Source organism: Megalobrama amblycephala, linkage group LG2 (assembly GCF_018812025.1).
Source record: "Megalobrama amblycephala isolate DHTTF-2021 linkage group LG2, ASM1881202v1, whole genome shotgun sequence".
NCBI lineage: Eukaryota > Metazoa > Chordata > Actinopteri > Cypriniformes > Xenocyprididae > Megalobrama > Megalobrama amblycephala.
In genome coordinates this window covers 32,315,905-32,331,954 of record NC_063045.1, presented here as the reverse complement: position 1 = coordinate 32,331,954, position 16,050 = coordinate 32,315,905, and the positions used below count along the sequence as shown (strand labels likewise).

The window sequence follows — 16,050 nt, the reverse complement described above, 5'->3', positions numbered from 1 at the left end:
CTCAAAGCCTGTTTGTAAATAGATCAGAGTGTTCAGTACAGTACAGTACAGGCAGATCTGTCCATAACAGATAATAAAAATGTTTATTATTATTTTCAGTACTGGCCATGATGACAATATCTAGCCCAATATTCTGTTCCTTTCTAAAGCATCAATGATTTTTTTTGTAACATTTGTGATAGTTGTGTATGAGCGCCTGTTTGTTTTGAACACTGAAGCTGTTTTATTAGAAAAAGTCCTCCAGGTCCTGTAAACTCCTTCACTTGCCTTTTACACTCCATACATGTTAGTTATTTCTATACAGTGGCTTGATATCAAGATCCAGCTTTGCTACTCACAGCTGAGGGACTCTTGATTATGTTTAAAAATATTAAATCTTACATATTTGCAAGGGGTATGTGAACTGCATTTTCAAAGGTTATATCTCATTTCAAGAAAACATATGCAAAAATGGTACCTTTAGGGGTAAAACAGCTTGTCAGTGGCCTTAAAAGGACAACTTTGTATCTTATTCACCCTTAAAAAGTGCAAGAGTAGTAATATGTACCTAAGGTGTTAAGGTACTACTATGAACTTTTTTCAGGTAAGGTATTACATATCTGCCCCACAGCGACAAGCTGCTGTACCCCTAAATATAATGATTACACAAAGAGTGTATCTTTATTGCTCTGTGTTCCATATTTTGCTAGTCTTTTTTTTTATTTTTTGAAGAAAAAGAAGATTCCTGTAAATAAGCCATTTGTCACTTGAATGTTTTATGTAAATGAGGAAATGATGATATGAGCCAAATATAGCTGTGCTGTTCATTCTTGGAAGGCTCTCTGATTAATAACATTAAGTTGTTATATTGGACATCTTTAATGATGTTCTCAAATCCTCCCGGGAAGTTTGTACCTGTGTGCTTTGAAATTGTTATTATGACAGGTTGTGCTTCAAGTGATTTGTTTTTGAATAAAAATGGATCTGTTGGGTGATTTGATATTTTTATACAGTATATATTAATATTTATCTGAGTTTCACTACCTGACAAACACAGGGAGCTTTGCACTAACGCAACATAATATAGCTATTTTTTTTCATTTATTTACACTGTATACAAAGTGGAAACCTGCAATTGTTAAATGCATATTTCTATCTTATGTAATATATTATAATATCTGAAGGGAAGGCTCAAAACTCCATTGCTTCCTCCTTCTTATGTAAATCTCATTTGTTTAAAAGACCTCTGAAAAACAGGCGAATCTCAACATAACACCGACTGTTACGTAACAGTCGGGATTATTAATATGTACGCCCCCAATATTTGCATATGCCAGCCCATGTTCAAGGCATTAGACAAGGCAGTATTAACGTCTGGATGTGCACAGCTGAATCATCAGACTAGGTAAGCAATCAAGAACAATAGCGAAAAATGGCAGATGGAGCGATAATAATTGACATGATCCATGATATCATGATATTTTTAGTGATATGGGGAGCGCGCGATTTAAAGGGGCCGCACGCTGAATCGGTGCATAGTTAATGATGCCCCAAAATAGGCAGTTAAAAAACTTAATTAAAAAAAATCTATGGTGTATTTTGAGCTGAAACTTCACAGACACATTCAGGGGACACCTTAGACTTATATTACATCTTGTAAAAACTGGTTATAGGGCACCTTTAACTAATGATTTTACTCAAGTAACTTACAGTTCATGGAGTTAACTGACTTAGTGAGCAGAAATAATGGATCATCCCAAGGTGTGAACCTAAAACTTTTCAGTTACCAGCCCAGACCTATAACAACTCAGTTATAACACCCCTATAGTATTCAATATATTATAGCAAACATGAGGCATAGGAGGGTATTAATGCACATTAGTGTCATAAATTTAGTGTATTCTAGACAGTGTTAGTATAATGTCTGCAGGTATACTGTCTGGCAACACTTTATTTCGGTAGTCCCCTTTAGACATTGTACTAACTATAAAGTAAGTAAACTATAAAGTAACCTACATGTGAACTAACTCTCATTAGATTATTAGTAGACTGTCTGCTTAATATCTGCTGACACTTTATCTTGATGCTCCTCAACAGACATTCTACTAAGTAATTTTGCAATTATGTCTATTATTCTACTAACCCAAAACTGTCTACTAATACTCTGAGAGTCGTTGCAGTTATTTATAGTTAGTAAAATTTCTAAAGTGGACTATCGAAAATCTAATGCATTTCTAAATGCTGATGTTTAGGGTTTATGAGGGAAGACTGTCAGTACTGTTATGTAATACAGTCCTTCAGAGTAGTGAGGCTGTCATCCAGTCAGGCTGACCATGTTGATTGTCTATATTGAGCCATTTTAAAGGTTATTAGCAGTGGCCAATTAACCATGTACAGTTGGTCAAATAAAACAAGTGTTTTGTTTCAGTTGTATCAGCTAAAAAATCTACAGTAACAGTTTTATCAATGGGTAATTCATTAAAGTAAAATGTTGTGTAAAATGTTTATTTCAGATTTTTTTTTCTATTTGCAGGCATTAAATTATATTATATAATGACATCATTGACCAACCTGCTCAGATACAATGCAACATGCTAAGCGAATAATTTTCACTGAAGATGGAGAAACAAACTAATGAAACTAATTGCTGATTTTAAACACATTTTATTTAATAGCTTACATATTATGCACATAATTAAGACTTCGGTTTGCCTTTTGGTGCTTATTAGAGTATTAAGTTAACTAAATGCGAATGTTAGAATCAAGTCAGTTTTCTACTAAATACATCCTTGAAACAAGAAAGATTTACCTGATAAGCTAGTGTATAATTATGATTTGTTTTTAAATGATATTATATTCACCATTGTGCAAAGATTTGGGGTCAGTATTCTTTCTTTCTTTCTTTCTTTCTTTCTTTTAAAGATTTTTTTATTCAGTAAGTGCACATTAAATTGATCAAAAGTGACAGTAAACAAAATTCATTGTATTACTGTTTCCACAAAAATATAAAGCAGCACAACTGTTTTTAACATTGAAAATGATCAGAAATGTTTCTTGAGCATCAAATCAGTGACACTGAAGACTGGAGTAATGATGCTGAAAATTCAGCTTTGATCACATTACATTTTACAATATAGTCACATAGAAAACGGTAATTCTGTTTCACAATATTACTGTTTTTATACTGTATTTTTGATTAAATAATGCAGCCTTGACGAGTATAAAAGTCTTCTTTCAAAAATATCAAAACATCTTATTAACTCCCAAAATTTTCAACAGTAGTGCATGTCCATATAGAATCTCCATAATATTATAAATTGCTTTTTTTTTTAGGAGGTAAATTAATTTCGTTATAAGGATGTTTAGATATTTTACTGGAAAACAAAGACACATGGCACTCTTCTGCTGTCCAGGAATTTCTAAGGCTACTGATATGATGACTCTTACAAACCTGTAGTGAATTCAGAACTCCTCAGTGGGTGTCAGCTTTAACTGTGAGCGAGGGAACAGATCTGGTGAGGGTTAAACTTGCTGTTCATGCAATCTGTGAAGCGGGGTAGATACATCAGCATATCTCATTCACATCTGGAGAGAGTAGCTCAAGACACAGACCCTACTGGAGTTAGTGCTGCCCAGAAACATGTGTGAGGGATGAGATTATGGATAGGGAAAGTGGTAGTAATGTCCCAATGATGGGAAATTAGTTAGAGAAAGAACCATAGCACAGACACAGGAGGGTAGGCACATTGGAAAAAATGCTGTTTATTGGACTAAGTATACCATACAAAGGATAAATAAATAAATTAAAGCCAATGTTACAGCATCAGTGCTGGCAGTCCATACTGGAGAGAGTGTGTGAGAGAGGAAAAGAATGATATGATACAGAAAAAGAATGTTATAATCATTAAAAAAGGTAAGCAAAGTGGAACAATTAAAAATTACACTTCAGGATTACAAAAATACAGCAGAATCTCAATTATGAAGCACAGCAGTAATTTCATGGCAGATCAGAGCTCAGATGGGAGTCCAAAACTGAATCGACTGTTTGGCAGTTTGAGGCTGAAAAATCCTGATAGACAACATTGACACTAGCCTTACTATTTTACTCAAACGTGAAATGCTCAACCAGTCTTAAAGACCCCATGTATTAAAAAAAAGTCAATTTTTGTAAGCTTCGAGACCATCTATATGCTAGTGTACTCCTAAAGGTAAAAACATTAACATTTACCAGATACATGCATTTAAAATGTGCTGAGCAAAAATATTGATGACTTATCTTGTTCACAGTGGTGTGTACAACAATAAAATAAAATCCAGTAAAATGAATGAGAGTTTCCTTCCACCTAAATAACACCTGCTCGTAGTATGTAGCAAATCACGGTTCTGCTCATGCAAGTTTAATATACCTGGAGAGGTATATAACTGTTACCATTCACCTCAATGGTAGTTACTCGGTTGACGCATGTTCGGAAGTACAGTATGCGACCTGCAGGCTCATGGGAATTTAGTTTTGTACATGTTTTTTTTTTTTTGAGCAAATCACCTGAGCTATAAATTTCCATTGGCTAATTACTCTACAGCTGCAGGAAAATACTACACACTCTTATGTCAGTTTATAAATATTTTAGAGATCAGGTTGGTGGTGCAGTTATAGCATCTACCAGCAGGGGCTAATTGTCAAAACTATCCAGTCAGACCCTGACCCCTTGGTTTTGGTGGGCTGTGATTAGCTAGTTAGCCATTAGCTAACTTCTGGCCTAACTTCCCGTTTCAATAGGAAAAACGTCAACTCATGAAAGGAAACTGTACTCATCAAACCATTTCATGGGGTCTTTAAGCCTAAAAAGGTGAACTGTGATTTGGTTTTGGCACTGATTACAGAATCATTTCATGTACAACCTTAATACACTGCAAGTTATCTAGCATTTCATAGTATAATGGTATAAAATATAACTTATTTTAGCAATTATTGATTTATCTACATTTTTATTGTAAAATCAATGAATCAAAGATTCACATAAGATCTTGAAGACAAAAAAAGCCCAATTCAGCACAAAAAAACAAAACAAAACAAACAAAAACCCTAACTTTTAAATGGCATGTTCTATACATGCATAATTATACCTACACTAAGTTTATCTAGATTTATCTTCAATTATCTTCGTATTTCAGGTACTTCATGATATGACTTATGTCTGGAAAAAGGGCAAAAGGACAGTGTTTTATTTCATATCTTTGTTCACTGTGAATATGAGCAGTGATATAGTAAGCTGGCTTTTCATTTCCCCATCTGAGTATCATTTTTACAAAAAACACGATGTGTTATGGCACTGAAACAAGTTCTTCTGTAATATGGCAAGACTTAGAAAAATGAATACAGAAAACAGCAAGGCAGCTGGTATTAGTGAAAGAAGAAGAATTTACTTAGAAATAACTAAGATATGTCCTTTATGACCACACTGAGAAGTCTTGGGATTTAACAGTATGGTATATAAGTGTGAATATGCAAACAATGTGCATATATTAAATACACTTTCAGGTTTCAACCACTATAGAAATAAATGTGGATTAAACACTCATTTTGAGTGTGATATATGTACATTCTTTATCTACAGGCATATTCTTTATCTACAGGCATATTATAAAACACAGAGATATGCAATATCTCTGTGATTTATGAATAAAAAGCAGTAGCTATTCATGTACAATAGTTCAGACCATAGTAATGTTTCTTATATATTTCTCTCACAAAGTACTTGACCTGTCATTTTACATCAAATATAAGTAATGCCTAGGTTGATGCATTCTTTGAATTTGAGTGTCAATTAATGTTTTTTAATTAAAGATTGATGTGCTGGTGATATATTTGTACAAATCATAGCGAATTTGTGGTTTTGCTCTTTCAGAAAAATAGCAAATGGATCTAAATATATTTAGCACCTTGTTTACTTTCATAGTGCATGTAATCTAGAGTCTGCATATGTCACACCAGAGCTTTTCATTTTCTGAGAGGTTTATTTGCACACATGGCAGTACTGAGCAGATCTGCTTGATATTGTTTTGTGTTCTGAGCAGCTGTTTGAACGATTCAGCTGATCTGATAGCAGTTGAATTTGAAACTTTTTTTTATAGTAAGTCTGTTTAATATTCAGTGCCTTTTTTGCAGCTGAAAACATAAAAACCTATCATATATGAGTATACAGAGGCACAGAAAGGCAAACGTCTTTCAATGAGATCAGTTTGCATAAGGAAGTAAGCATATGTACATTGTCTCTATTTTTGTTGGGAAAAATAAATCTGGATCTGTAACCAAAAATATGGTTGATAACCAACGCTTGTGGTATTTGTTAAGTAATTTGAAGGCTTTGTAAGGCTACTGGACAACATAATAATAGTCAAACATTCTCATGTTATACGGATCTACCTTTGTGTCTCCAAAATGTAGACATTACGGACAATATTTTTGTAAAATCAATGCTACACCATTGTATGACGTTCCATGAAATTATCCAATCTTATATTGGACTCCTTGTTGATGTTTTCTATTTAATTTCTGTACATTTACATACTATTGTTTTTGGCTTTTTCATCTATATTCCATCTCAAAGGATATATTACAATAAATAATAATAATAATAATAATAAACACTGGGGTAATAACTTTATAACGTTTTTCACATACACTCCTAAAAATTAAGGTTCCAAAAGGGTTTTTTTCCAGTGATGCCATAGAAGAACCATTTTTGGTTCCCCAAATAACCTTTCAGTGATCAGTTCTATAAAGAACCTTTCTATTTGTGTGTGTGAAGAACATTTAAAAATTTAAAGAACCCCTTTCACTATGAAGAATATTTTGTGTAATGGAAAGATTCAATGGATGTTAAAGGTTCTACATGGATCCATTAATGCCAATAAAGAACCTTTATTTTTTAAGAGTGTATGATATGCTATCAGCCAACCAGACAATCTGTGGAAAATAGGTCAGAAAGAATGAGAAGTGTACTTCTCTCACGTCACAGAGGTGGAGGTGCTGTTAGTAACAGGGTGAGATTTGTTTTTAAGGAAGGCAGAGCCTTGGTGAATGTGCTCCAGAAAAGAGAAGTTGCAGGAGAAAGGTCACATGACAGCACAGCACTGGCAGCGTTTTTTCTTTTCAATACCTGTGGTTGGCAGTTCCTTGGTCGAGCTTTCATCTTTGCCTTCTGAAGACAGTTCAGTGGTATCGGACAGAGGCCGGCCCGACACGAGGTCAGCGGCGTTGCCGTCGATGGTGGAGATATCAGTGACGGTCTTCTCCCGAAGAGATTTCTCATCGTCCTCATCAATAAGGACAATCTCGGCCTTGATGGTGCCATCAAAGCCAAGCAGCTTCTTGGATTCATCTTCGTCCTCTATGCTGTGGTAGCCCATGAAGATCATGGTTACTGGTTTGTCGGCTGAAGCCTTTGGAGTCTCTGTGACCTCACCTTCGTAGCCTTTGCTAGGGGTTTGCTTTTTGTCTTGCTTGGCCTCTTTGGTGTTCAACTGTCCTCCCATTGGCTGTGGCTCAGCTGGTGTGACAGTGACTCGGCCTCTGTCACTTCGTTGTTGGGTCTGGCCGACTTGCTGCATCAGTTCGTCCACCTGGCCGGGACTCCAGGGGTGCGTGCCATTCTCCAGTGTAGTAGATCCCCCAGAACGCACCTCATAGATCACTTTGCGGCCGTCGTCGTAGACTTTGACGCCCCTCTGGTGAGCTTCCTGTGGGCTGACTGCTGAGGCCGAGAGGATCTTGGTGGCACCCGTTTTCCGGTCCTTTTCGACATTGATCTCCATGGCGTATAATGCTTGGGGAAGAGTGCAGACGGTTGTGGGTTAATGTCTACTCAGTGTGGCTTATCATGCATTACTGAAATGTGGCATGCTTATTATTATTGGGCTTTTCAGTGATGTCACTATGTCCATGCAATACTCATACAGTCTCATAAATCGGCATTAAAATCAGAGCCAAAAAACAAATTCAACCTACCCTTTGCACTGTTATTACGCTGTTGCCAGTAACCGCTGTATGCTGATGTAAGCTTAGTGGATGATGCACTCTGGCATTTTTCTTGATTTTATGGAAGCGTATCTTTACTTTAATATTATATTTGACAAATTACAATCTTTGGAGTTATTTAAAAAGCTTCCATCGAAAATAAAACTTCTTGAAAAAAACAAAAACAAAAAAACAAACAAAGGTATTTGTAATGCAGCTAATTTGATTGATCTAAATCAGTGGTTCAAAACTGTTGGCTTGCAACCTAAAAATGGGCCGCAGGGAAGAAAAACTGTGCTAAATGCAAATAATAAAATACAACATAGCATGTAATTGTCTATAGTTAGGGCAGCTAAAAAATATGCTGTGAAAAAGAAGTGTGCATAACTGTACTGTAGTGCACTTGTAGTGTACTTCAAATCTAAGTATATTTAAAAAAAAAAACTGCACTTGCAGATAATATATTAACTAACTAACTAAAAAAAAAAAAAACACTAAAATATAAATTCATATATTTTAAATGTACTAAATTGCAAGTTCATCATTACAAATCTATTTTAATAACATGCCATACAATTTTCAGTAGAAATTACATTAAAGTAACACTTTACAATGTATAATTTGTTAACATTAGTTAGTATTAACTAACATGAACTAACAATGAGTTACAATATACAGTATTTGCTAACAATACATTTGTTACAGTATGTATTAATCTTTGTTAATGTTAATAAAAATCAAGCTGTTCATTGTTCATGTTCACTGTGCACTAACTACTGTTAACAAATACAACATTTTATTTTAATTATGTATTAGCAAATGTTGAAATTAACATTAACTAAGATTAATAAATGCTGTAGAAGTATTGTTTATTCTTAGTTCCTGTTAACTAAAGTAGTTAACTAATGTTAACAAATGAAACCTTATTGTAAAGTGTTACTATTTTAGTTTACCAAAATGCTTGTCAGTACATTCAGCAATAACTTTAATTATATTTCTAAGATAATAAAAGTAATTATGAAAATACAAATCAAGATGTAAGTCCTAGTTAAGTGAGGCAAAAATAGTACACTTAATTTCAGCTAATTGCATTTAATATAAATTTAAACTACAATATATTTTAATTTAATTGCAATTAGCATGCATTTAAGTGTCCAAAAACTTTTCGTACCCATTCATCTGCCACTTATACTGTTATACTGTATGGCTAGTACTAATTTGGTCCAGTGTTTTTGGGTAAATCACATTTCTGCTGTTGTTTATGCATTTACAAAATTGTATTTTTTCCTATCTTTGCTTTAACATTTAAACGATGACTAAATGTGGTACTTTCACAACTGGGTGTCCAATGTAAAATCTACATTGTGAAGATAAACCATTTGAGAACCACTGATCTAAACCTTTTATGTAAAGAAATGAACAAGTATGATCACTAAGATTAATCTCTGAAGAATTTCAGCTGATGCCTTGATTTTTTCCCAGGCTGTTCTGGAACAGAACATTTTACTGTACATTTCGATTCCATTCCACTCCACTCCAGCTGATGGAGTAAGACAAGAACTAGACTAGCATACTGCAATAAATGTTCACAGTGGTGGACCTTTTCACTCATCTCCATCACAGGCCTATTGTAAGCGGAGCTTTTCTGAAATGGTCATTAGCACATGCTCAACAAAAGCAGGTGCCACAGCTGTCTAAAAGACTTTCCTGTTTATTCAGTTTAAGCCTTTGATATGCGTTTGAAACTGGTGACCAGTCACCCTATTGTACATAGATTGTGAAATATGCCATCTCACCCTCTTGTTCTCATAAACGCGCCACGGTGAGTAACTGCGCCATCTGAAATCTACATTACCATACCCACTTTTGGCCTTGGCCCAAACCCGTGACCATCCCGGCCCCTCCCACATGCCCAACAAGCACCTACCAGATTTTCTTGGCAGTTGTTGATCCGCTGAAGCTGAGACAAGAGTTTGGGAGTTCAGTTCTGGGAGGTCCGGGATCTGGGAGTTGTAATTCACCGCATCTGTCCGGTGGAGAGCAGAAGAGACACTAAAACTAGATTCCAGTGTTCAAAAGCCCACCGGGTTCACTCCCTCCCCTTCCAATACCCCTTACTAAACTGAGTTTCCCTCTCTCTCTCGCCCTTTTTTTTTTTTTTTTTCTCCATGAAGCAGCTCATTGCTTAGACAGCAAAAGCAGTGCAAGTGAATTACAGCAAAACAATGGTGGCTCTGGGTTACAGGGATTCCCTGTGAATAGGTGGATCAAGGTAAACAAAGTGCAGAGTCATTGCCGTATGTGTGGAGTTCAATAGTCTAGCTGAGGCAAGAGGGAAATGGTCCAAGAGGCCAATGCTGGACCCCTCTGCCTGACAAAAGGATGTAAGAGAAGAGCATGTTTTGAGTGACTGTCTACCATTGCGCTGATACCTTGGAAGTAACATCCATGTTTTGCAGAGATGCCCATGAACTTGCCCTGAAATGTCTATGTTGTATTCAGACAGGAGAAAAAGACAAGTCTACAATACAGATGCAAATGACTTCCATACCTCCATCTTGATTCTGAAGACTCTGTAGAAAGAAAAAAGAATATATGACGTTGTTGTACTACTATAACATACTTTTGTTTTGTTACATTTCTTAAATAGCTGTGTTCCTCTAAATTGCTGCATTCCTGTTACATTATTTAGACTCTTAGAGCCAAAGTGTGTAATTGCTGCAAGACTATTGTCACCGAAGCGTATGGTAACACTTTATTTCGATAGTCCACTTAAGAGATTCTACTAACTATAAGTAACTTTGCAAACACATGCCAACCAGGTATTAAGTATTAGTAGACTGTTTGTTTAATATCCGCTGACACTTTATTTTGATGCTCCCCAACATACATTCTACTGACTATAAGTAACTTTGCAACTACATGTCAACCCTAAACCTAACTTAATAGTCTACTAATATTCTAATGATAGTTAGTTGACATGTAGTCGCAAAGTTACTTAAAGTTAGTTGAATGTGTAAAGGGGACTATCAAAATAAGGTATTGAAAAAATTATGACTGTTTTCAAACAAGTTTTCAGAATTATTCCTCATCTGCTAGAAGTGGCTACCAGGAACAAATAAGAGCTAATTTTGACGTTTCTGAACCAAATTCGTAATAACTGGTGTCAAGGTGATTTTTAGTGAATGTATGAAGATATGATGTGTTCAAGTTATGTGATAACCTCAGGATTTCCGAGTTTCCGGGTTGGGAGCATGTCAGAGAGAAATTATGGTAGATACTAATAGAGCGCTGCAGGGTTGATGTATTTTTGTAGGCTAAATTAGTCAAAATTATTTATCTGGTTCACCCTTTTTTTCTCGACAAAAACCCAATAGTATTTTTCCAATGGCTTTTAAATTATTGTAGAAAATAAGCTCTGTGACCAACAAAAGTTTATGATTTTCACACAAGTTTGAATAGTTAGAAAAGAGCACAAGTATAAACACAATGAGGCTGTAAAAGCAGACTAATAGAATAATTTTCCTGTTTGGTACATTTAATGACCCCAACAACCTCTGTAGTCCCAGGTAGCAGTAAAAACTTAAAAAAATCACAAGTGGGCTACTACTGATAAATTTTTAGTTATAGAATAAAACAGAAAATCAGAAGTGCAAAAATACTAATTCATTTCCAGGTTTTAGGAGCGTTCTATGGTTTCTTGTCAGTAGCATGCACTAAATAACACAGTATTGTACATTTACAATAGAACATGTAACCATTAATTTTACAGTGGTTTCACAAATTGATTAAAAACATAAAAAAGCAAAAACACACTTGATCTGTGTTCTTTGTTCGTTATTTTGTAGAAGTAGAGTTTAAAAATCTTGCTGTATTTTTTTTGTAGTTTATGAAGAGAAGACTGAATTAAATCTGACGCTGTAATTACGACTTTCCAACTCATAAATATAAACTTCCAGGAGAACTTGAACACATCATTAGTAACGTCTCGGTTACATATGTAACCCTCGTTCCCTTTCGGTTGGTCACGTTCAACGTCACGCCGAATCACGTTCGCGGCCGACGAATTGAGAATCTCACAAGAGAGACCAATCTACTTCGAGTGTAAACTAAGCGAGACAATGCACATTGGCATGTGATATTTGACTGCTATACCTTGCCACGTGGGCAGGTGCAACGCATATCAGTTTTTAGCTGAGGAGCTGAGCCAAAGACCCAGTGCCCCAGCGGTGGTACAGCAACTGTGGCTACAGGATGTGACGTCTCTGTTCCCTCCTACAGGGAATGTGAGTTACATACATAACCAAGACATTCCCTTTCAGGTGGTCACGTTCAACGTCACGTCGATGACTGACGAATTGGGAATCACTAACAAAGTGCCACAGGAGCTGCCCATTCCAGCACCCTGCTTAAGCCTGCTGATCTCTGCTTACCTTTGCCAGAAGATGGGACAGGGCTTACACAGAGAGGTGCTGTTCCTATCAGTGAGATTTGGATAACACAAGCATACCCTTTCCATAGAAAAAGGAATGCTGCAAAAGCCACATCCTACCATAGGAAGGTTCTAAGTGGAGTATACACATATGGACTAACCCTGTAGGGCCGACTGCATATGGAAGTCTCTGGGGTGGCTCTAACCCAGTTTGGAAGGAGACTACACCTGGCAGAGATGGCAAAGGGAACTCTGCCAAGGGAAAGACATGGACTTACCTTGGAAAATACAAATATGGGATCCCCTCAGGGTCACTACATATGGGCACCCAGCCTTACGCCGGTTTTCAAGAATGCATCGAGTGAAGGCCTGACGCTGGACGCTCCAACACATCTGGCTGCCGAAAGTGATGGAGGAACTCAACAGGGTTTGTTAAATCAGGGAACTCTCTGAAGCAATATAAGCACATAGTAAGGTGCAGCAATCCGACACTGAGCAGGGGCCTCTCAGTGCTTCTACCTGTTTGAGAGGAGAACACAGGAGGACAGACAAATATCTGTCAGCAAGGTGCCACACACCAGTGCCCAAGAGGATGCAACACTTCTAGTAGAGTGAGCTCGCAACCTGAGTGGGCAGGACACGCCTTGTGCTTGGTAAGCCAAGGCGATGACATCCACTATCCAGTGGGCCATCCTCTGCTTGGAGACAGCCTTTTCCTTCTGCTGGCCTCCGTATCAGACGAAGAGCTGCTCTGTCCTGAAGCTTTGAGTTTGGTCCACGTACCGTAGCAGAGCTTGGACAGGACAGAGCAAAGCTAGGGCTGGGTCTGCCTCCTCCAGGGACAGTGCTTGCAGGTTTACCACCTTGTCACTGAAGGTCCCTAACTGAAGTGGTAGGAACCCTGGGCACGTAGCTGGGCCAGGGTCTCAAGATTACACTGGAGTCAGCCGGCCCAAACTCTAGGCACAATTCGTCGACCCGAAAAGGCCTGCAGGTCCCCTACCCTCTTGATGGAGGCCAATGCAACCAGCAGCAAAGTCTTTATAGACAGAATCTTTAGATCTATTGACTGCAAAGGCTTGAATGGGACTTTCTGAAGTGCTCTAAGCACCAGAGAATTCAACCTTATAGTCCCCCTAAGGAACCTGACGACCAGGTCGTGCTTCCCTACCGACTTGCCTCCAATGGGGTCATTTAAATTTGAGCAGCAAATACTTTAAGGGTGGAGGGAGACAACCTTCTCTCCAACCCATGCTGTAGTAAGGAAATCATTGCTCTGATCGAGCACTTCCGGAGGCCTTCTCTGTGAGAAGAACACCACTCGACGAACAGGTTCCAACACCACTCGACGAACAGCTGATATGTGTTGCACCTGCTGCATATTTATACAAAGATGCAAATATCGCATGCCAATGTGCATTGGCTCATTTAGTTTACACTCAAAATAGATTGGTCTCTCTGGTGAGATTCCTGATTCGACTGAAAGGGAACCCTCAAGTCCAAGCAGAATAACCACAGTTGTAGTTCAACAGTTTAAACGTGTACTTGTCCTGTCTTCTATTAAAATAAATGATACTTGCTTTGATATTTTGCCTAATGCAAGGATATTCATGAAGTATCTATACAGTATTTGCGGCAACTCTGTGTGTTCTTCTGGGATGAGGGTCACTTGCCTTCTGTAGATCTTCAATAGATCTTTCTGTTTCCCGCAGCCGCTCTCTGAGAACCTGTTCTTTAGCTGAGATCTGTAATTCTTCATTCTCCAAAAGACAGATTTCTGATTCCAATCTATAAAAACACAATCAACCATAAAATTAATTTTTTTGGAATACAGTACATAAAATTACTGAAATTAATTATTCATAACATGCTAAACAAATTTTTCAGAAATGCTGAGACATTTATTTCTATGTGAATATATTGTAAAATAAAGTTTATTCCTGTGATCAAAGCTGAATTTTCAACATCATTACTCCAGTGTCACATGATCCTTCAGAAATCATTCTAATATGCTGATTTGATGCTCAAGAAACATTTCTGATTATTATTAATGTTGAAAACTACAGAGCCCCTAAAGGGACATGGTGGTAGAAAAAATATCAGATGGGAGGAAAAAATATATTTCAATGTTTTTGCATTCTCTCACAAAAGTTTTCCAGAGAAACTTTGCGTTCACTCAAAACTTTTGTTACTTGGGGGGGAATGCAAAAGTTTTTCAAGGGAACACAAAGTTTCTTTGGGGAACACAGACACACAGGGTTTGTTTTGCTATCAAGTGAGGACATTCCATAGGCGTAATGGTTTTTATATTGTACAAACTGTACATTCTATCCCCCTACCCCTAAACCTACCCATCACAGAAAACATTCAGCATTTTTAATAAAACATTGTTTAGTATGTTTTTAAAGCTATTTTAAATATGAGGACTCATGAAATGTCACTAAACTTTTGAATGTCTACTATATGGCTTCCGAATACTTCTAATATAGTGTAGGATTTTTTTTTTTTTTTTTTTTTTGCTTTTACATTTTTTTGAACTAATTTTGTTCTGTGGAAAAAGGCAGTCTAGACATTCTGCTAAAAGTGTCCTTTTGCACCTCATTGAAGAAACAGAATCAGGCATGTCAGTGCTCTTTACAGAAAACAGAAGCATAGAACCAAATTTCCTGTTTACTGTATCAGCACTTTGAACAGTTTTAAACTATACAGATGTGTTGCCCATTGAATGAAATCATTGCATGGAATGTACAGTCGTGTGCACACATTCTGGAAATGAATGAGACACATATCCCTTTAGTGTCAATTAACCCATGCATATTCCACTTTTCCCAGCGGACTCCATTCTCACTCATTGTGAATGCTGGCAGCCAATGAGGAAGCTGCCGGCGCAGGAACCCGCACTGCCTCCGCCCATGAGAATTTCCTGCTATTGTTTGGATCACTGAGGTTACGTGGTCTGCAATAACAAAAGAGAAGGAGCCTTCCCACGATTCCTGACAAAAATTCCATCTACAAAAAGACATGTGCTATCTATGTATACAAACATAATGGATGCCCATGAATGCATCAACATGTGGCACTGTCTGAACTTTTCGTTTGATTTTTACACACCTCAAGATCTAATTCAATTAAAAGGAAACCCATGTGGTTGTGTATCTTTTGTGGAAGTCGAAAAGAGATGTTAGGCAGAATGTCCCAGCTCCCCTGGACCCTAAAACACTATTTTTTTTTTTTTTTTTTTTAAATATACAGTATTAGCTTTAAGAGTAATATCAAATAACACACTACAGTTCAAATTATAATCAAGCACTTTACATGTGCTTTAGTATGTTAGTCAATACATCAATATTGAAATGTAATTTATAGTAAAATATTTTAACATTATTACAAGTGCACTTTTTTATATTCATGAATTTCATGAAAATGTACTCTCTTTAAGTACACTGAAGTGTCCTTGTGTTTCATTAATATAATTTTGCAAGTACAGTTTTTTTTAATATACCTTTAAGACTTAACCTACACTACAACTGCACATTCAACTCTTTCAGCGCACTTCTTTTATACAAGGGATGAGTAGGCTAGTGATTAGTGATCAGTGGAGAACAATTATCTGGAGGGACAC

The 16,050-nt window shown here is 36.8% G+C and overlaps 1 protein-coding gene across 5 annotated transcripts in view; it reads right to left on the bottom strand.

Annotated features, from left to right (window-relative positions):
* Positions 1–16,050, bottom strand: part of LOC125255442 (A-kinase anchor protein 2) — a 127,544-nt gene that overhangs the window by 53,169 nt on the left and 58,325 nt on the right. For 4 of the 5 annotated variants that reach the window (XM_048170719.1, XM_048170735.1, XM_048170727.1 and 1 more), the window contains 4 exons: positions 14,102–14,216; positions 10,548–10,569; positions 9,924–10,022; positions 7,140–7,805 (listed from right to left, as the gene is read on the bottom strand). In XM_048170719.1, the coding sequence (XP_048026676.1) occupies positions 7,140–7,805; positions 9,924–10,022; positions 10,548–10,569; positions 14,102–14,216 (902 nt within the window). The remainder of the gene's footprint in view (positions 1–7,139; positions 7,806–9,923; positions 10,023–10,547; positions 10,570–14,101; positions 14,217–16,050) is intronic. The other variant, XM_048170752.1, reaches the window with a different exon arrangement.